This window comes from Oncorhynchus tshawytscha, linkage group LG15, assembly GCF_018296145.1.
Source record: "Oncorhynchus tshawytscha isolate Ot180627B linkage group LG15, Otsh_v2.0, whole genome shotgun sequence".
Classification (NCBI taxonomy): domain Eukaryota; kingdom Metazoa; phylum Chordata; class Actinopteri; order Salmoniformes; family Salmonidae; genus Oncorhynchus; species Oncorhynchus tshawytscha.
Window position 1 is genome coordinate 11,285,801 of NC_056443.1, and position 21,420 is coordinate 11,307,220.

The following is a 21,420-nucleotide window of genomic DNA, read 5'->3' on the forward strand; positions in this document are numbered from 1 at the left end:
GTAAATATTGGTGATAAATCCCAGCAAAGCCACTGCACAACACAACACTAAACAATACATGAATTGCACTATAACAGTGACCAACGGTGCACACAAACTGTTAGGGCCTACATAAAGCTGTCCCAACAGCAGAGCTTTCTTTTCAGCACCATGGAGTGAATCCTTACCACCGCTATGCTTGGCTGTTCATTCAGCCTCATTTACTGCCTTTTTAAAAACAATATCTGATATGGCTAACTTGTTTAAACAAATGTGGTGTCTACTGACAATTGAGATGTACAAACTATGGCATAAGAGAACGATAAGCGGGGGCGGCAGTGTAGCCTAGTGGTTAGAGCGTTGGACTAGTAACCGAAAGGTTGCAAATTCAAATCCCCAAGCTGACAAGGTACAAAATCTGTCGTTCTGCCCCTGAACAGGCAGTTAACCCACTAGGCCGTCATTGAAAATAAGAATTTGTTCTTAACTGACTTGCCTAGTAAAATAAAATAAAGGTAAGCGGATAAGAGGCAATCCGTCATTTCCAATAAGACCTTAATGAGCGAGCTAAGACGGTCGTAGTCAATACAACTATTTGTTCAGCGGAAGAATTCAGAACATGGGCCGTTCTTACAGTATTCTCTCTGTACACAAAGTGAGAAACATAGGATAAATAAATGGGGCATATAAGCAGACAATGAAATCCCTTACAATATTCGATTTTGACATTTCTCTAAAACAGGCCATGTTCACCACCAAGTTGGACCACATTTTTAGGGTGAGGCACATTGACATCATGCATATTTTCCTGGCATATTTCATCATTTATGCAGCAACATACTAGACATTTTTGGACTCACCATTGTGCTGTGCTCACTTGAACAGGAAGGTGGCTCTGCGGTCCTTCTCATGGGCAATTTTTTCATTCAACTTTGTCATCAAAGTCAATATGGGCAATATTCTCTGGATTTATGGTGCTTTCAAAACAACTGGGAACTAAAAAAAAAACGAGGTGGAATCATGATGACGTCAATGATCTTCAGGTTGTAGCTCTAGAAAGAGGCCCCAAGTTCCCTACTTCAATTCCGAGTTGTATGACCGTTCAAAACGTATAGTTCTCAGTTGTCTTGAAAGCAATGAAGTCTGAGATTTCCCAGTTTCCAGTTGTTTTGAACGCGGCTTGAAGTCATGCTGAATTGACAGCATGGTCAATGTATTCAACCTTCTCTTACCCATGGTGTTGAATGTTTATTCTTTTAACCTTGGAAAAGAGACCCTTAAACCCAGAATTGGACCACACACCCTCTCCACCAAATAGCAGGGGAAGAAAATAATTTATCTTCATATGACAAGGTAGATTGTCAACGTGTAGATTGTAGATTGTCAACGTGATTCATGATGATGACTGCTTGTCAGCTAAGATTTTGAAAGAATGATGTTGACATGATCAGTCCAATCAACGCTACGGTAGATAAAACGTGATTTGACATCATTTTATCTGTGGCCAATGGTGAGCCTTCTTGGATTTGCACTTCTTATGTAAATATATGGCAGCACCCAAGGGGGCTAGAACTTCCTAGCTGTCCCTGTAGATTGTGCTGTGACGAAGTGTCCCCGTGAGTGACAGAACACTGAGCCAATCACGGCGCAACTAGAGAAGATTACCAACTCCTACGCTCTGTATTTTCCACTGCCTGCCCCTCCACCACAGAAAGCACTGAGTTAGGCTGAAACACCTGCATTTTGGAGCTGCCTTACTCAAGAAAGCAAAGAAGTTTGTATGAGGCTTTATTAACTACATTTTTTTTTACATTGTTTGCAAACTGATATGTGACACGTATTAATGCCAAAATAACATGTAAAACAGGCAACAAAAAAAATATATATAAAACTGTGCTGTGCTGTGCCCCATCTTCCCTGAATGACAGGTCTCCATTGCCAGTGATATAGCTTAAAGCCACTTACAAACCATAGGCAGCCCAATTTCAAGAAGGGGATAATGATCTGATCATTGGCTGATTGCTCCCAACCCATAATAATCCCTACCCAGTTGACTACTTTGTCCATGATGAAAACAAGATATATCCATCTAGAGCCCTCTTTCTACCTCTATGTCGCCACCTGAAAGACACTCAAGAAGCCCTCAATGGCAATGTCCATGCTAAAACTGTTTTTATTCATTCAGAGCATTGAACTATTAAATAACTGAAGACAAGATGGCCGACTGTTATTTTCAACGTAATATCCTCACATTTGACGTCATCCAGAAGCATGACAGACAGTGGATGAATATAAAATGTTAAAGGGATAGTTCACCCAAATCACACACTGGTTTCCTTACCCTGTAAGCAGTCTACGGACAAGGTGCGTTCATACTTGCAAACATTTGAAAAAGTTTAAGTTTAAACTTTTTCATTCTCAAAATTCTCATCAGCCAATTAAAATCGTTGATGTAGTTGCAGGTGATAAAACGTTACATGTTAGCTGTTGCCATTGCATAACCTGGAACATTTTGCCCTATGTGAACCTGACCAGGTGACAGTGATTATTTCCTCTAACAAATTCTGCATCAGCCAATTACAAATATTGATGTAGTTGGACATGATAAAACACTTTTCCATGAGAGCGTCCCATAACAGAAGTCATCTGATAATCTGATATCATCTGATAATTAAAGATACTAAAACACACATGAGATTTCAATTGGATGAATAGCCCACAGTGTGGCGAGCCCGACTGCTGGTAATTTTGCTGTTTGTGGCAAGTTCTAATTCATTCAAACAATCAATCAAATGTATTTATAAAGCCCTTTTTAAATCAGCAGATGTCTCAAAGTGCTATACCCAGCCTAAAACCCCAAACAGCAAGCAACGCAGATGTGGAAGCACAGTGGCTAGAAAAAACTCCCTAGAAAGGCAGGAACCTAGAAAGAAACCCAGAGAGGAACCAGGCTCTGTGGTGTGGCCAGTCCTCTTCTGGCTGTGCCGGGTGGAGATTATAAGAGTACATGGCCATTTATGGCCAGATTGTTCTTCAAGATGTTCAAATGTTCATAGATGAGCAGCAGAGTCAAATAATAATCACAGTGGTTGTAGAAGTTGCAATAGATCAGTAAATCAGGAGTAAATGTCAGTTGGCTTTTCATAGCCGATCATTCAGAGGTCGAGACAACAGGTGCGGTAGAGAGAGAGAGTCGAAATTATCAAATAATTACACCAGATATAACAGACTGACCCTAGCCCTCCGGCACATACACTATTGCAGCATATTTACTGGAGACTGAGACGGGTGGGTTGGGGGACACTGTGGCCCTGTCCGACGATACCCCCGGACAGGGCCAACCAGGCAGGATATAACCCAACCAACTTTGCCAAAGCACAGCTCCCACACCACTAGAGGTATATCAACAGACCAACTTACTACCCTGAGACAAGGCTGAGTAGAGCCTAGGATGATATCCTCCAGTGCACAAGCCCGAGGGAGTTAAAAAAAAATAGTCTGTGACTCAACCCACTCAACCCCTCCTAGAGACAGCATGGAAGAGCACTAGTAAGCCAGTGACTCAGCCCCTGTGAATCCCAGTGGAGAGAGGGGAGCCGGCCAGGCAGAGACAGCAAGGGCAGTTCGTCGCTCCAGTGTTTTGCCACTCACCTTCGCACCCCTGGGCCAGACTACAATCAATCATAGGACCTACTGAAGAGATGAGTCTTCAGTAAAGACTCAGAGTCTGCATCTCTCACATGGATAGGCACATCATTCCATAAAAAAATGAGATAAATGGGAGAAAGCCCTGCCTCCAGCGGTTTGCTTAGAAATTCTAGGGACAATAAGGAGGCCTGCGTCTTGTGACTGTAGCGTAGGTGTAGGTATGTACAGCAGGACCAAATCGGAGAGATAGGTAGAAGCAAGCCCATGTAATGCTTTGTAGGTAAAACCTTGAAATCAGCCCTAGCCTTAACAGGAAGCCAATGTAGAGAGGCTAGCACTGGAGTAATAAGATCCAATTTTTTGGTTCTAGTCAGGAATCGAGCAGCCGAGTTAAGCACTAACTGAAGTTTATTTAGTGCATTATCCAGATAGCCGGAGAGTAGAGCATTGCAGTAGACTAATCTAGAAGTGACAAAAGCAAAAATAATTTTTGCATCATTTTTGGACAAAAACTTTCAGATTTTTGCAATGTCACGAAGATGGAAAAAAGCTGTCCTTGAAATATTCTTGATATGTTCGTCCAAAGAGAGATCAGGGACCAGAGCAACGCCGAGGTCCTGAGGACCTTCAGTTTTATTTGAGACTGTACAACCATCAACATTAATTATCAGATTCAACAGCAGATCTTTGTTTCTTGGGACCTAGAAACTAGCATCTCTGTTTAAAAGTAAAATATTTAATACCATCCACTTCCTTATGTCTAAAACACAGGCTTCCAGGGTAGGCAATTTTGGGGCTTCATTATGTGGTCCTAAAACGGAGCCTTGAGGAACACCTAAACTTACAGTTGATTTGTCAGAGGACAAACAATCCACAGAGACAAACTGATATCTTTCCGACAGATAAGATCTAAACCAGGCCAGAACTTGTCCGTGTAGACCAATTTGGGTCTCCAATCTCTCCAAAAGAATGTGGTGATCGATGGTATCAAAAGCAGCACTAAGGCCTAGGAGCACAAGGAGTGCAGAGCCTCGGTCTGACGTCATTAAAAGGTAATTTACCACCTTCACAAGTGCAGTTTCAGTGCTATGATGGGGTCTAAAACCAGACTGAAGCGTTTTATATACATTGTTTGTTTTCTGGAAGGTAGTGAGTTGCTGTGCAACAGCTTTTTCTAAAATTTTTGAGAGGAATGGGAGATTCGATATAGGCCGATATTTATTTATTTTATCTGGGTCAAGGTTTGGCTTTTTCAAGAGAGGCTTTATTACTGCCACTTTTAGGGTGTTTGGTACACATCCGGTGGATAAAGAGCCATTTATTATGTTCAACATATGACATAGGAGGGCCAAGCACAGCAAGTAGCTCTTTCAGTAGTTTAGTATGCAGCTTGACGGTTTAGAGGCCATGACTATTTTCATGAATGTGTCAAGAGATACAGAATTTAAAAAACGTGCCTATCTCCATGTATCCTAGGTCCTGGCAGTTCTGTACAGACTCAGAACAATTGAGCTTTGGAGAGATACACAGATTCAAAGTGGAATCCATAATTTGCTTTTGAAAGATCATGATCTTTTCATCGAAGAAGTTCATGAATTTATCACTGCTAAAGTGAAATATATCCTCTCTTGTTGAATGCTGCTTTTTAGTTAGCTTTTCAACAGTATCTAATATAAATTTGGGATTGTTCTTAGCCTCGTTTAACACAGTAAATTCATCAGGCTTGAGCCATGTTCCAGTCAGGCCAATCACATCAAGATTATGATCAGTGATTCATTAATTGACTATGACTGCCTTGGAAGTGAGGGATCTAACATTAAGTAGCCCTATTTTGAGATATCACAATCTCTTTCAATAATGACAGGAATGGAGGAGATCTTTATTCCATTGAGATTGCTAAGGCGAACACCGCCATGTTTTGTTTTGCTCAACCTAGATCGAGGCACAGTCACGGTCTCAATGGGGATATCTGAGCAGATTACACTGACTGTACTAGTGGCAGACTCCACTAAACTGGCAGGTTGGCTAAAAGCCTGCTGCCTGGCCTGCACCCTCTCTCATTGTGGAGATAGAGGTGTTAGAGCCCTGTCTATGTTCATAGATAAGATGAGAGCACCCCTCCAGCTAGGATGGAGTCCATCACTCCTCAGCAGGCCATACTTGGATCTGTTTGTGGGTGAGTCCCAGAAAGAGGGCCAAATATCTACAAATTCTATCTTTTTGGAGGGGCAGAAAACAGTTTTCAACCAGCGATTGAGTTGTGAGACTCCCCCTAACTGGGAGGGGGGCAGAGACAATTACTCAATGCTGACACATCTTTCTAGCTGATTTACACGTTGAAGCTATGTTGCGTTTGGTGACCTCTGACGGTTTCATTCTAACTTCTTGGTGCCGACGTGGATAACAATATCTCTACACTTGCCAGTTCTAGCCTTAGCCAGCACCATCGTCAGACTAGCCTTTTTTGTCGGTTGCCCTGCCCCCTGGTAAACAGTGTATGATCGCTGTATGATTATTTTTACGTGAAATATTGCGGGCAATGGAGTCACCAATGACTAGGGTTTTAAATTTATCAGAGCTAATGGTGGGAGGCTTCGGCGGCTCAAACCCCGTAACGGGTGGAGGAGAGACCTGAGAAGACTCATTGCTTAATGGGGAGAACCGGTTGAAAGTTTCTGTCGGCTGAATGAGCGACAAGGTTGAGTATGCCGACAGCATTTCTTTCCAGAAGCCTTGAGAAAATTGTCCGGCTGCGGGGACTGTACGGGGGAGGGGGGGTGCATTTATACTACTATCTGTACTTACTGGTGGCACAGAGGCTGTTTCATTCTTTCCTACACTTAAAATTACCCTTGCCTAACAATTGCATCTGAAGCTGTGCTTGCAACATGGCTATCCTCACCATACGGTGATAGTTCTCCTGTATATTATGAGTACAGCGGCTGCAATTAGATGGCATAGTGTTAATTTAACCAAACTCAGCAAAAAAATAAACGTCCCTTTTTCAGGATCCTGTCTTTCAAAGATAATTCGTAAAAATCCAAATAACTTTACAGATCTTCATTGTAAAGGGTTTAAACACTGTTTCCCATGCTTGTTCAATGAACCATAAACAGTTAATGAACATGCACCTGTGGAACGGTCATGAAGACACTAACAGCTTACAGACGGTAGGCAATTAAGGTCACAATTATGAAAAGTTACGACACTAAATAGGCCTTTCTACTGACTTTAAAAAACACCAAAAGAAAGAGGCCCAGGGTCCCTGTTCATCTGCGCGAACGTGCCTTAGGCATGCTGCATGGAAGCATGAGGACTGCAGATGTGGCCAGGGCAATAAATTGCAATGTCCGTACTGTGAGACGCCTAAGACAGCGCTACAGGGAGACAGGACAGACAGCTGATCATCCTCGCAGTGGCAGACCACGTGTAACAACACCTGCCCAGGATGGTACATCCGAACATCACAGGACAGGTACAGGACGCGGGACAGGTACAGGATGGCAACAACTGCCCGAGTTACACAATCCCTCCATTAGTGCTCAGACTGTCTGCAATAGGCTGAGAGAGGCTAGACTGAGGGCTTGGAGGCCTGTTGTAAGGCAGGTCCTCACCAGACATCACCGGCAACAACGTCGCCTATGTGCACAAACCCACACTGTTGCTGGACCAGACAGGACTGACAAAAAGTGCGCTTCACCGACGAGTCAGGGTTTTGTCTCACCAGGGGTGATGGTCTGATTCACATTTAACGTCGAAGGAATGAGTGTTACACCAAGGCCTGTACTCTGGAGCAGGATCGATTTGGAGGTGGAAGGTCCGTCATGGTCTGGGGCAGTGTGTCACAGCATCATCGGACTGAGCTTGTTGTCATTGCAGGCAATCTCAATGCTGTGCGTTATAGGGAAGACATTCTCCTCCCTCTTCCTGCAGGCTCATCCTGACATGACCCTCCAGCATGACAATGCCACAAGCCATACTGCTTGTTCTGTGCGTGATTTCCTGCAAGACAGGAATGTCAGTGTTCTGCCATGGCCAGCGAAGAGCCCGGATCTCAATCCCATTGAGCACGTCTGGGACCTGTTGGATCGGAGGGTGAGGGCTAGGGCCATTCCCCCCAGAAATGTCTGGGAAATTGCAGGTGCCTTGGTGGAAGAGTGGGGTAACATCTCACAGCAAGAACTGGCAAATCTGGTGCAGTCCATGAGGAGGAGATGCACTGCAGTACTTAATGCAGCTGGTGGCCACGCCAGATACTGACTGTTACTTTTGATTTTGACCCCCCCTTTGTTCAGGAACACATTAGTCCATTTCTGTTAGTCACATGTCTGTGGAACTTGTTCAGTTTATGTCTCAGTTGTTGAATCTTGCTATGTTCATACAAATATTGACACAATAGTTTGTTGAAAATAAACACAGTTGACAGTGAGAGGACGTTTCTTTTTTTGCTGAGTTTACTTGAATGAAAATAGTAGAGCAAGGAAAAGATGTTGGTAAAATGTAATAAAAGTAAAAACAATTTGGCAGCTAGCCAAGTAGCAACAAACAGCACAACAGCACTGAGACAAGTCTGGAAGTTGAGATGCAAGTTTTTCCTTTGAAATGTGTTAGTGTGTTGCTACGGGAAATTCAGCCAACACATTGAAAATCAAGACTAATATAGCCTAAATGTGTCTTTCTTATAGCACTGCATCTTTCTTCAGCCTTGCAGACAATCACACTGCTGGCTAATAATCAAGTTTATCCACATTTTTTAAAAGTTACATCCTTATTCCCCCCCAAAATGTCCTCATCAATCTACACATAATAACCCATAATGACAAAGCAAAAACAGATTTTTTTTTTGAATTTTTGGCAAATGTATAAAAAATTGAAAATGGATTAGTATTCAGACCCTTTGCTATGAGACTCGAAATTGAGCTCAGGTTCATCCTGTTTCTTTTAATCATCCTTGAGATGTTTCTACAACTTGATTGGAGTTCACCTGTGGTAAATTCAATTGATTGGACATAATTTGGAAAGGCACACACCTGTGTATATAAGGTCCCACAGCTGACAGTGCATGTCAGAGCAAAAACCAAGCCATGAGGTCGAAGGAATTGTCCGTAGAGCACCGAGACAATATTGTGTCGAGGCACAGATCTGGGGAAGGGTGCCAAAAAAATGTCTGCAGCGTTGAATGTCCCCAAGATTAAGGCCAAACTGAGCAATCGTGGGAGAAGGGCCTTGCTCAGGGAGGTGACCAAGAACCTGCTGGTCACTCTGAAAGAGCTCCAGAGTTCCTCTGTGGAGTTGGGAGAACCTTCTAGAAGGACAACCATCTCTGCAGCACTCCATCAATCAGTTCTTTATTGTAGAGTGGCCAGACAGAAGCGACTCCTCAGTAAAAGGCACATGACAGCCCACTTGGAGTTAGCCAAAAGGCACTTAAAGGACTCTCAGACCATGAGAAACAAGATTCTCTGGTCTGATGAAACCAAGATGGGACTATTTGGCCTGAATGCCAAGCGTCAAGTCTGGAGGAAACCTAGCACCATCTGTAAGGTAAAGCATGGTGGTGGCAGGAGACTAGTCAGGATCGAGGGAAAGATGAACGGAGCAAAGTACAGAGAGATCCTTGATGAAGTGAACAGTTTTTTTTCCTTCAAGAGATACTTTGGGATTTTGGTAATGAGTAATGGTAATGCCCTTTAACTGAGTGCAGTTTGAAGGAAGTTGCTAACTAGCGCTAGCGGAATCCTGAAGTATCCCTTTAACAACAAAGCTTGACATAAGGGGGCCTCAAACATTTTAAGAAGAAAAAGTTTAAACGTAAACTTTAAATGTTCGCAAGTATGTTCTCGGTATGTTAGTTTCCCTGGCACCACATGGTAATGTTTTAGCATTTTTGGCACAAATCCCGTCCAAGTCATGTGACCAATATTAACATTTTTTTACGCATCATGTCCAAATCATCCGAAACTAAATCCAATGTATTGTGAAGCTCAACAGTCACTTATAGATGATTTGAACATGATGCACAAACAATTATAATATCGGTCTCATGACTTGAATGGGAACGCATGTCAAACTTTGTCCATAGACTGGTTACAGGGAAGGAAACCCAATATGATATTTAGTCATTTGGGTGAATTATCCCCTTAATAGCTTTGGCTGTGAGGGATGAAAAAATAAATTGGCATCTGCAACAATTATTTGAATAATTCAATGGGTGTTTTGTGCACAAAGGTGATGATTAAAGTGTCTTATTAGGAATTTTCAAATTTGACATGTCTGGTAATTGTCTTCCTGGGCCGGACGAAAGCTAAACTGCAATACCGAAAGTGTCCTCAACGCCAGCAAGACAAAGAGGCTGATCGGGAACTACAGGAAATGGAGGGGCGCGCATGCCCCCATCCACATTCTTTGGAGCTACAGTGGAGAGGGTCGAGAGCTTAATGTTCTTCGGTGTCCACATCACTAAGGAATGAATATGGTCCACACACACCCACACAGTTGTGAAGAGGGCACGACAGCGCCTCTTCCCCCTCAGGAGGCTGAAAAGATTTGGCATGGGCCCTCAGATCCTCAAAAGGTCATACAGCTGCACCATTGAGAGCATCGTGACTGCCTGCATCACCGCTTGGTACGGCAACTGCAAAGCTCTACAGAGGGTGATGAGTACAGCCCAGTACATCACTGGGGCCAAGTTCCATGCAATCCTGGACCTCTATAACAGGCGACGTCAGATGAAGGCCCAAAAAATTGCCAAAGCCATATGTTCTCTCTACCAGCACATGGCAAGCGGTACCAGTGCACTGAAAACAACAGGACCATGAACAGCTTATACCCCCAAGCCATAAAACCTCTAAACAAGACTGCTAAATAGCTAATCAAATGGCTACCCGGACTGCCTGTACTGACCCTTTTTGCACTAACTCTCTTGTACACACTGGACGACCCAAACACTGACACATACTTACACTGACACCCCAACACACACACACACACGCATACTGACGCCACACACACTCACACGCACACATTTCACACTCACCACATATGCTGCGGCTACTGTCTTATCTATCCTGTTGCCTGGCTATCTGTGAATTTAAAAAACAAGAACATGATGCTGTCTGGTTTGCTTAATATAAGAAATTATTTATATTTTTGCTTTTACTTTTGATACTTAAGTATATTTAAAACCAAATGACTTGAATCATTTTCTATTAGGGTACAGTTGAAGTCGGAAGTTTACATATACTTAGCTTGGAGTCATTAAAACTTGCTTGGAGTCATTAAAATTTGTTTTTCAACCACTCCACAAATTTCTTGTTAACAAACTATAGCTTTGGCAAGTCGGTTAGGAGGACATCTACTTTGTGCATGACACAAGTAATTCTTCCAACAATTGTTTACAGACAGATTATTTCACTTATAATTCAATGTATCACAATTCCAGTGGGTCAGAAGTTTACATACACTAAGTTACCTGTGCCTTTAAACCGCTTGGACAATTCCAGGAAATTATGTCATGGCTTTAGGAGCTTCTGATTGACATCATTTGAGTCTATAGGATGTATTTCAAGGCCTACCTTCAAACTCTGTTTCTATTTGCTTGACATCATGGGACAACCAAAAGAAATCAGCCAAGACCTCAGAAAAAAAAGATTGTAGACCTCCACAAGCCTGGTTCATCCTTGAGAGCAATTTCCAAATGCCTGAAGGTAGCACATTCATCTTAACAAACAATAGTACGCAAGTATAAACACCATGGGACCATACTGCCGTCATACCGCTCAGGAAGGAGATGCGTTCTGTCTCCTAGAGATGAATGTACTTTGATGCGAAAAGTGCAAATCAATCTCAGAACAACAGCAAAGGATCTTGTGAAGATGCTGGAGGAAACTGGTACAAAAGTATCTATATCCACAGTAAAACGAGTCCTATATCGACATAAACTGGAAGGCCGCTCAGCAAGGAGGGGCCACTGCTCCAAAACCGACATTAAGAAGCCAGACTACGGTTTGCAACTGCACATGGGGACAAAGATCGTACTTTTTGGAGAAATGTCCTCTGGTCTGATGAAACAAAAATATAACTGTTTGGCCATAATGACCACTATTATGTTTTGGAGGAAAAAGGGGGAGGCTTGCAAGCCTAAGAACACCATCCCAACCGTGAAGTACAGGGGTGGCAGCATCATGTTGTGGGGGTGCTTTGGTGCAGGAGGGACTGGTGCACTTCACAAAAGAGATGGCATCCTGAGGGAGGAAAATTATGTGGATATATTGAAGCAACATCTTAAGACATCAGTCAGGAAGTTAAAGCTTGGTCGAAAATAGGTCTTCCAAATGGACAATGACCCCAAGCATACTTCCAAAGTTGTGGAAAAATGGCTTAAGGACAACAAAGTCAAGGTATTGGAGTGGCAATCACAAAGCCCTGACCTCAATCTCATAGAACATTTGTGGGCAGAACTGAAAAAGCGTGTGCGAGCAAGGAGGCCTACAAACCCGACTCAGTTACACCAGCTCTGTCAGGAGGAATGGGACAAAATTTATCCAACGTATTGTGGAAGGCTACCTGAAACGTTAAATCATTTTAAAGGCAATGCTCAAATACTATTATTCTAACAGTGAAAGAAATAAAAGCTGAAATAAATCATTCTTATTAAAATCACATTCTTAAAATAAAGTGGTGATCCTAACTGCCCTAAAACAGGGAATTTTTACTAGGATTAAATGTCAGGAATTGTGAAAAACTGAGTTTAGATGTATTTGGCTAAGGTGTATGTGAACTTCAGACATCAACTGTATCTTTACTTTTATTCAAGTTTAACGATTGGGTATTTTTTCCACCATTGGTGGAAGGTGTGCTTCTAGACCTGGTGGCCTTAATCCAGAGCCCTCTTTCTACATCTGTTTCATGTACCATCCGTGTGTGACAAAACCATCTAAAACAAGCCTTCATGTTATTTTCAACACCATAAAGCTCTAAAAACTTTCTTTGCACAAATTGTACCCCTCACACACCTGATGCTCTAGATTTCACAGGTTCCCCCAAAAGTTCTGTAAATTGTACAATATTATAATATTCAATGTAGCACATTAAAATAAGTCTTGATAATAGATTATTTCATTGTACCACCAATGATTCTGAGTCTTGACCATTAATTCAGATATGGGACTTTTATTTAGAAAAGACTATAGCTTTCATGATACCGGAAGTATTTCTATATTTACAATGTTTTTTAAATACCTAAGGTCGCTAACTGCACGTTGCTAGTTAGTTGCAATATTGTAGCTATTAGCGCGCTATTTCCTAGCTGGGAGAGAAGCCCTTTGCCTTCACAGAAACATCAATATCTTCGCTTAATTCCTTCTCTCTTTTTTCATAACATCTAGTTAACGGTGGTTGCGTTATCTTCAAACTATCTAGAATCGTTGGCTAGCTAATGTTTGTCAAGCTAACTTTGGTACCATTGGAAGCTAACGTTAGGCTATTCAGCACTAGCCAGAGTTTTAGCAATCTCATTCCATACATTAGCTAGCCAGTTGCAAGCTGGCATTTATATTCACTAACTAGCTCCATACATTTGGCGATTTTATTTAGCATTTTGTATTGTTTACTAGCTCGTCTGTCTGAAACAAAGGTGAGCATGGCAATGAGACAGACACCACTCACCTGCTCTGGCCACACAAGACCTGTGGTGGATCTAGCCTTCAGTGGCATCACCCCATACGGGTATTTTCTCATCAGTGCCTGCAAGGGTAAGATTAGATAACCATAGATCATTGTATAGAAAATATTGAATGTAAAGTAGAGGTTAACAAAGTTATATTACCTCATTTTCTCAGGTGGGGTTCTGAATAGAGAGGGGAATTTAATAATGTATTTAGGAAATTATCATAGACTTTTTCACTCATGTATGTGCTACAGTTGGAGGTACTGTAGTTGTCTAACCACTTATGATTGTTCCTTCTTGTAGATGGCAAACCCATGTTGCGCCAGGGAGACACAGGGGACTGGATCGGAACGTTCCTGGGTCACAAGGGTGCTGTCTGGGGGGCCACTCTGAATAATGAAGCCACCAAGGCAGCCACTGCTGCTGCAGATTTCACTGCGTATGTATTTAGGCCTACAACATAGCCTGGCCATGACCATGTTATGACAACAATGTAGAGAGCAATGGTAATTGTGTCTTTTATGTAGGCTGTAATGGAGACTAATTCCTTGATCATGACTCTCAGTTCCATTACACAAGAGTCATTGGACGAAGGCGTTTTGTTAAGAGCAACATGCTCAATCTGAACATTAACATGCGTCGCTTGCGGTACGGTTTTGGAAGAATAAGGACCTTATCTTTCATATCAACGAGAAATAATTTTCAAAATACAAAAGGTTAAATTGATACACCTTGATAGGGTTAGTGTTGCTACACGGCCATATCTCCATGTTCCAGCACTTGCTTATGGGAAACCGATGGAAGACAAGCAGCGACCACCTTTACTAATTGTCTATCTAGCATTCTCCGAACACCTGTGTGTAAGATTAACTCGCCAGTCGTGTGCGTCGCGTATGGCTGAAAACTGTAGGGAGAAGGCAGAATGCTGACTAAAGTTTGAGGGCTATAATGGAGGCTAACTTCGCCATGGCTCATTGGCCAGCACCTATGGGGAAATTAATGTTTTTAGGGGGATTAATACCGAAAATAAGATCTGTCGTGAACAAGGGCTTAGGAGATCTTATGCGTTTTGTTCTATGAGATAATTATGAACTATTTATGTAATCAAGTAAAAAGCTAACAATATGTAATGTAAAAGATAAAAAGCCGGCTATTTATTTCACCTTTATTTTACTAGGCAAGTCAGTTAAGAACAAATTATTATTTACAATGACTGCCTGCCCCGGCCAAACCCGGAAGACGCTGGGCCAATTGTGCGCCGTCCTATGGGACTCACAATCACGGCCGGTTGTGATACAGCCTGAAATCAAACCAGGGTCTGTAGTGACGCCTCTAGCACTAAGATGTAGTGCCTTAGACCGCTGTGCCACTCGGGAGCCCATGCCTTTGATGTCTAGCAAACAGGTTTAGCTTACCTTGTCAGACAGACCCAAAGTCAATTCTAGACGACATCGTTCGGGAACCAATAAAACAAGCACCTTCCCGTTGAAGAGATGTGGTTGCAGCCTAGAGCAAAACAATATACCATTCTTGTGTTTTTGTTTGAGCTGGTAGCTTACAAAGAAAGCTAACTGGCTTTTTGTCAGACTAGCATCGCGTAATTTTGCGACTAATGTTGTCGTTCCATATCTCTGAAAGTGAGTGACTTGTTGGCAACTAACTTATTTTGAGCACATAGGCTTCATAATTCATAAAGGTCATGTTAACTGACTGATATTATCTCATAGAACAAAACATATAAGATCTCCTAAGCCTGTGTTAAACTCTGACCTTATTTTCGGCGTATATCCCAAAACACCATTATTTCCCCCATTAATTTCCCCGTAGGAATGGTGAGCAAACCATAGGTAGAAAATGCCAACAAATTTCTGATTTTTAGGACTACAAGCTGGCGGGCTCTATAAGAGTTGGCTACGGCACATACAGTATAGAACCAGGCTATAACCATTTACTGTACTTCAGAACAGAATGAGTGGAAAGTCTTCAATTATTCATATTGTTCAATGAGAGATCTCCAAAGACTTCTGACATTAGCTTATTACTCTCCTAGCCTGGGTGCTAGTCTGTCTGCTTTAGCCAACTCCTTTGTCATTTCAACAACAGAGTTCGTGAAAGCAAAAGAATGTCTGGCAAGTGGTAATTAGGCTACTGTATTATTTTTCTTGGCTGATGTAGACTGTTGGGTAGGAGCATTGGGTCAGTAACTGAAAGGTTGCTGGATTGAATCCCCGAGCTGACAAGGTAATACAAATCTGTTGCTCTGCCCCTGAGCAAGGCAGTTAACCAACTGTTCCCTGGGTCGCCAATGACATGGATGTTAAGGCAGCCCCCCGCACCTCTCTTGATTCAGAAGGGTTGGGTTAAATACGGAAGACACATTTCAGTTGAATGCATTCAGTTGTACAACTGACTAGGTATCCCCCTTTCCCTTTTTATACTGATGATGACTATCTCTTTGCTCTTCAGGAAGGTGTGGGATGCCGTGACTGGAGATGAGGTGCTCACTCTGGCACACAAGCACATTGTCAAGTCAGTCAATTTTACTCAGGTACTACAGTTACTTGGAATTGATATGGGTTTTACTGTACGTGTCAAATGTATGAGATTGAGGACTTAAATTCTCCCTGGCATGACAGTGTAAACCTGTTTACATGTCTCGCATATCTTTTTTGTTCTGGGGACTTTCTTATGGGACTTTCATATATTTGATATTTCAGTCAACTTCTTCCGCCTCCATTTCTCTCTGACAGGATAGCAGTTGTCTGTTAACAGGAGGGAATGATAAGATAATACGCATATACGACCTCAACAAACCGGAAGCAGGTTTGTACCAATGCGAGCCCTTGTTTAATTGTTTGTGTCAACGTTTGGTTGTGTTGAGATATGTTTTGTTTCCCTCAGAACCGCAAGAGATTACAGGGCACACGTCTGCCATAAAGAAAGCCCTGTGGTGTAACAACGACACACAGATCCTCTCTGCCGCTGATGACAAAACCGTACGGTCAGTGCTCTTTGATCTACCTGGTTCTACATTTGTCATGGATATTATCATGATGCCAAAAGGCTGATAGGATGACCACACACCTTATATACTATCGGGAACATTTGGAAGCATTTGCAGTCATTTTTCCTTGTGGCAAAAAGTCTCTGCCCACTACCAACCCAAGAGGGCAGTGTGTGATTATCAACATTGAAAAGTCATAAACATACTATGGTCTGGCCATCACTCTGATTTTTGCTGTCATTTCTTGATGACTTTTCAATCAACCGAGTATTGTATCTATTGATCTAAAATATGTATTTCTATATTCCCTTGTGTAGACTGTGGGACAGGAATTCCACTGAGGTTGTGAAGCAGCTCTCCTTCGACATGTCAGTCAGCAGCATGGAGTATATCCCTGACGGAGAGGTTTTGGTCATCACCTATGGAAAGACCATCGCGTTCTACAATGCCCTCAGGTACAATACACAAAACCCAGGCATTGCCCTCAGGCATAGCTCGAGGTAGACGTTGTCACTAACCACACATCTAGGATAAGATTTTCCCACCCCCAAACCTAGCCTAAACCATTAGGGGACTGATAAAATATCTGACCCTGTATCATAGGTTAACTACTTCTACCTACTCCTCAGGGGCAGTCATAGCATACAGTATATGACATCCATTATAGTTTGATTTCTCTCATATTTGATTATAATTGCTAGTGCTAAAGCTGTGTGTGTTTCCTTACTGACTTGTGTTTCTCCCTAGCCTTGACATGATCAAGACTGTGGATGCCCCTGCCTCCATTCACTCTGCCTCGCTGCATCCAGATAAGGACTTCTTTGTTGCCGGGGGAGATGACTTCAAGCTCTACAAATTTGACTACGGCACCAAGGAGGAGTTGGGTAAAGCAGCAGCTTAAACTACAATTTAAAAAAATATAAAATCCCACCAATTTACAGTGCATTTGGCAAGTATTCAGACCCCTTGACTTTTCCCATATTTTGTAACGTTACAGCCTTATTCTAAAATTTATTAAATAGATTTTTCCCCTCATCAATCTACACACCATACCCCATAATGACAAAGCAAAAACAAGTTTTAGATTTTTTTTATTTTTACAAATGTATAAAAAAAACATTAAAACAACGGAAATAATACATTTACATAAGTATACCCTTTACTCAGTACTTTGTTGAAGCACCTTTGGCAGTGATTACAGCCTCGAGTCTTCTTGGGTATGACGCTACCTGCTTGGCACACCTGTATTTGGGGAGTTTTTCCCATTCTTCTCTGCAGATCCTCTCAAGCTCTGTCAGGTTGGATGGGGAGCAATCGCTGCACAGCTATTTTCATGTCTCTCCAGAGATTTTCGATCGAGTTCAAGTCCGGGCTCTGGCTGGGCCACTCGAGGACATTGAGACTTGTCCCAAAGCCACGCCTGCATTGTATTGGCTGTGTGCTTAGGGTTGTTGTCCTGTTGTATGGTGAACCTTTGGCTCGGTCTGAGATCCTGAGTGCTCTGGAGCAGGTTTTTTGTTCAAGGATCTCTCTGTACTTTGCTCCGTTCAACTTTCCCTCGATTCTGACTAGTCTCCCAGTCCCTGCCGCTGAGAAACATCCCCACAGCATGATGCTGCCACCACCATGCTTCACCGTAGGGATGGTGCCGAGCTTTCTCCAGGCGTGATTCTTGGCATTCAGGCCAAAGAGTTCAATCTTGGCTTCATCAGACCAGAGAATCTTGTTTCTCATGGTCTGAGAGTCCTTTAGGTGCCTTTTTGCAAACCCCAAGTGGGCTGTCATGTGCGTTTTACTGAGGAGTGGCTTCCGTCTGGCCATTCTACCATAAAGGGCTAATTGGTGGAGTGCTGCAGAGATGGCTGTCAATCTGGAAGGTTCTCCCATCTCCACAGAGGACCTCTGGAGCTCTGTCAGAGTGACCATTGGGTTCTTGGTCACATCCCTGCCCAAGGCCAGCTCTGTGAAGAGTCTTGGTGGTTCCAAACTTCTTCCATTTAAGAATGGAGGCCACTGTATTCTTTGGGACTTTCAATGCTGCAGAATCTATAGGTAATTCCTTCAACATCATGGCTTGGTTTTTGCTCTGACATGCACTGTCAACTGTGGGATCTTATATAAACAGGTGTGTATATTTCCAAACCATGTCCAATCATTTGAATTTACCACAGGTGGACTCCAATCAAGTTGTATAAACATCTCATGGATGATCAATGGAGACAGGATGTACCTGAGCTCAATTTCGAGTCTCATAGCAAAGGGTCTGAATACTTAAGTAAAAAAAAGTTTTTTTTTGTTTTTAAATAAATTTGCTAAATGTTCTAAAAAACTGTTTTTGCTTTGTTATCATGGGTTATTGTGTGTAGATTGATGAGGGAAAAAAATAGGTCATCCATTTTCGAATAAGGCTGTAACGTAACAAAATGTAGAAAAAGTCAAGGGGTCTGAATACTTTCCGAATTACCTGTGTATATAAGAGAATGCTCACTAAATCCTAACCAACTCACTGACATCGACCGCATACTGTTGGACAGGAGTGGCTCCCTCACATATATGGCTTTATAACCTGTGTGTGGACATGTTTAGGGTTAGGGTCATGTTTAACACTGCTGTGGCTCTCTTTCCCTCCTCCTGTAGAGTCATACAAGGGCCACTTTGGGCCAGTCCACTGTGTGCGGTTCAGTCCAGACGGGGAGCTGTATGCCAGTGGCTCTGAGGATGGTACGCTCCGGCTGTGGCAGACTGCGGTCGGCAAAACCTATGGCCTGTGGAAGTGTGTCCTTCCTGGTGAGTTTTCATGCTTAATGCCAAATAATTAATAGGGGTTCCTAGGAGCTTTATCTGAAATGACTGGGTAGATATAAGCAATATGGCATGGTATTGGCAAGGTGTTGACCGGTGCCTGGTTTCCTCCAGATGTGATGCTTGGCATTCATGCCAAAGAGTTCAATCTTGGTTTCATCAGTCCAGAGAATCTTGTTTCTCATGTTCTGAGAGTCCTTTAGGTGCCTTTTGACCAACTCCAAGTGGGCTGTCATGTGCCTTTTACTGAGGAGTGGCTTCCGTCTGGCCACTCTACCATAAAGGGCTGATTGGTGGAGGGCCGCAGAGATGGTTGTCCTTCTGGTAGGATCTCTCATCTCCACAGAGGACCTCTGGAGCTCTGTCAGAGTGACCATCGGGTTCTTGGTAACATCCCTGACCAAGGCCCTTCTCCCCCGATTGCTCGATTTGGCAGGGTCTTGGTGGTTCCAAACTTCTTCCGTTTAAGAATAATGGAGGCCACGATGTTCTTGGGGACCTTCAATGCTGCAGAAATGTTTTGGGACCCTTCCCCAGATCTGTGCCTCGACACAATCCTGTCTTGGATCTCTACAGATAATCCTACAGACCTCATTGCTTGGTTTTTGCTCTGAAATGCACTGTCAACTGTGGGATCTTATATAGACAGGTGTGTGTGCCTTTCCAAATAATTTCCAATCACTTGAATTTACCACAGGTGGTCTCCAAGTTGTAGAAACAGCTCAAGGATGATCAATGGAAACAGGATGCAGCTCAATTTCGAGTCTCATAGCAAAGGGTCTGAATACTTGTAAATAAGGTATTTCTGCCTCCCGAGTGGCACAGTGGTCTAAGGCACTGCATCACTGCACTGCACCTGTGGCAGGTCGGGCGCAGTGCACGCTGACACGGTCGCCGGGACCTCTGACACAAGACTGTAACTACCAATTGGATACCACTAAATTGGGGAGAAAAAGTGAAAAACCGTGTGTGTATATATGTGTATATATATTAATACATTTTCTAAAGACCTATTTTTGATTTGTTATTATGGGGTATTGTGTGTAGATTGAGGGGAGGGGGGGGGGGTTATTTTATACATTTTAGATTAAGTCTGTACGCAGGGGTGGGAAACTCGAGTCCTCAAAGGCCTGATTGGTGTCACAACTTTTCTCGAACCTTAGCAAACACAGCTGAATAATCAAATTGCATTCCAAACTGAAGATCATGATTAGGTGATTATGGAGTCAGGTGTGTTAGCTGGTGCACAATTGTGACACCAATCAGGCCCTCGAGGACTGGAATTGCCCACCCCTGCACGTAACAAAGTGTGGAAAAAGTCAATGGGTCTGAATACTTTCCGAATGCACTGTATCTTATCGGAAGGGGTGCTGACTTCGTTAATAAGAGGCTTAAAACCGAAATGGAATCAACCATGCAAATGTCATTGAGTGTTATTTTCCTCAACAGAGGAGCTGGTGTCCGAGAACTCTGACACAATATACTGCACTCCTTCTGCTCCTGAGATCAAGGCCTGAGACAGGGGGGAGACGAAAGAAAGGAGAGCAGAAGGAGGTGAGGAGAAGAGCAGGGTGTTCCAGTCTCTTCAGAACACCAAGCCCCAGCAAGGACCTGAGCCCCTCCTCTTCACCAGGAACTGATCTGGAGTTGAGCTCTTGATTTACACACGTGTTCAGGCAGACCCAACACACACATGTACACACACAAAATGGGTTCTAGTGGTAATTAGAAGAACACACACACACACACACAGATTGGGTTCCAGAGGAAAGTAGTAGACCTGTGAGCATCAGGCTCATCGCTGCCTGCTTTCTCTCTGATCAGCTCAATCTGTCCCCCCTGATCTGTTTGTATGTTCAACACTGTGACCCCATGAGCAATTTTTGTTTTAAATGTATTGACTTCAGGGGTAATTTGGTTCTCTGGATTTTTTTCTTTCATTTTACAATATGGGAATACACACATAGTTACATGGGGAGGGAAACTGATGCTATCTTTGAGAAATTATGTTAATTTTCTCAATGAAATGATCTTATTCAGTAAAAGTGGTGTATTGTCCATAGGTGTACCCTAAACTAGTATTATGGGGTAATGTTCTCTAACAGGCCAGAGTAAAATTACTTAGGTTGTTTGCTTTGTATTTTTGTCCTTGGTTGCAACTTTGCAGTTATGTAATTAAATAAAGAGATACATACATCCATTAATTTTTTTTAAGCACAAAAAAAGCTTTTTGTGGCAGCAAGACAAGTTCTTATCAATTAAAGGGTAGTGCTTTGCAGTGCATTGTCAAATGGTTTGACTCACATACGTTTAAAATGTA

The 21,420-nt window shown here is 42.7% G+C and overlaps 1 protein-coding gene across 1 annotated transcript; it reads left to right on the forward strand.

The window, feature by feature from the left end:
- Positions 1 to 12,851: 12,851 nt before the first annotated feature.
- Positions 12,852 to 21,296, forward strand: LOC112214407 (serine-threonine kinase receptor-associated protein). The gene is made up of 9 exons (XM_024373112.2): positions 12,852 to 13,379; positions 13,598 to 13,733; positions 15,761 to 15,842; positions 16,045 to 16,117; positions 16,196 to 16,295; positions 16,616 to 16,753; positions 17,046 to 17,182; positions 18,936 to 19,085; positions 20,550 to 21,296. Exons 1-9 carry the CDS (start codon positions 13,268 to 13,270, stop codon positions 20,615 to 20,617), a joined length of 996 nt encoding a protein of 331 aa, XP_024228880.1. The 5' UTR covers positions 12,852 to 13,267; the 3' UTR covers positions 20,618 to 21,296.
- Positions 21,297 to 21,420: the final 124 nt, after the last annotated feature.

What these genes read in the sequence shown, in the direction of transcription:
- LOC112214407 (XM_024373112.2), top strand. Translation starts at nt 13,268, where the DNA reads ATGGCAATGAGACAGACACCACTCACCTGCTCTGGCCACACAAGACCT. An exon ending in GCTGATGACAAAACCGTACG is followed by an intron (nt 16,296 to 16,615) that starts GTCAGTGCTCTT and finishes TCCCTTGTGTAG; the next exon opens with ACTGTGGGACAGGAATTCCA. An exon ending in CGGCACCAAGGAGGAGTTGG is followed by an intron (nt 17,183 to 18,935) that starts GTAAAGCAGCAG and finishes CTCCTCCTGTAG; the next exon opens with AGTCATACAAGGGCCACTTT.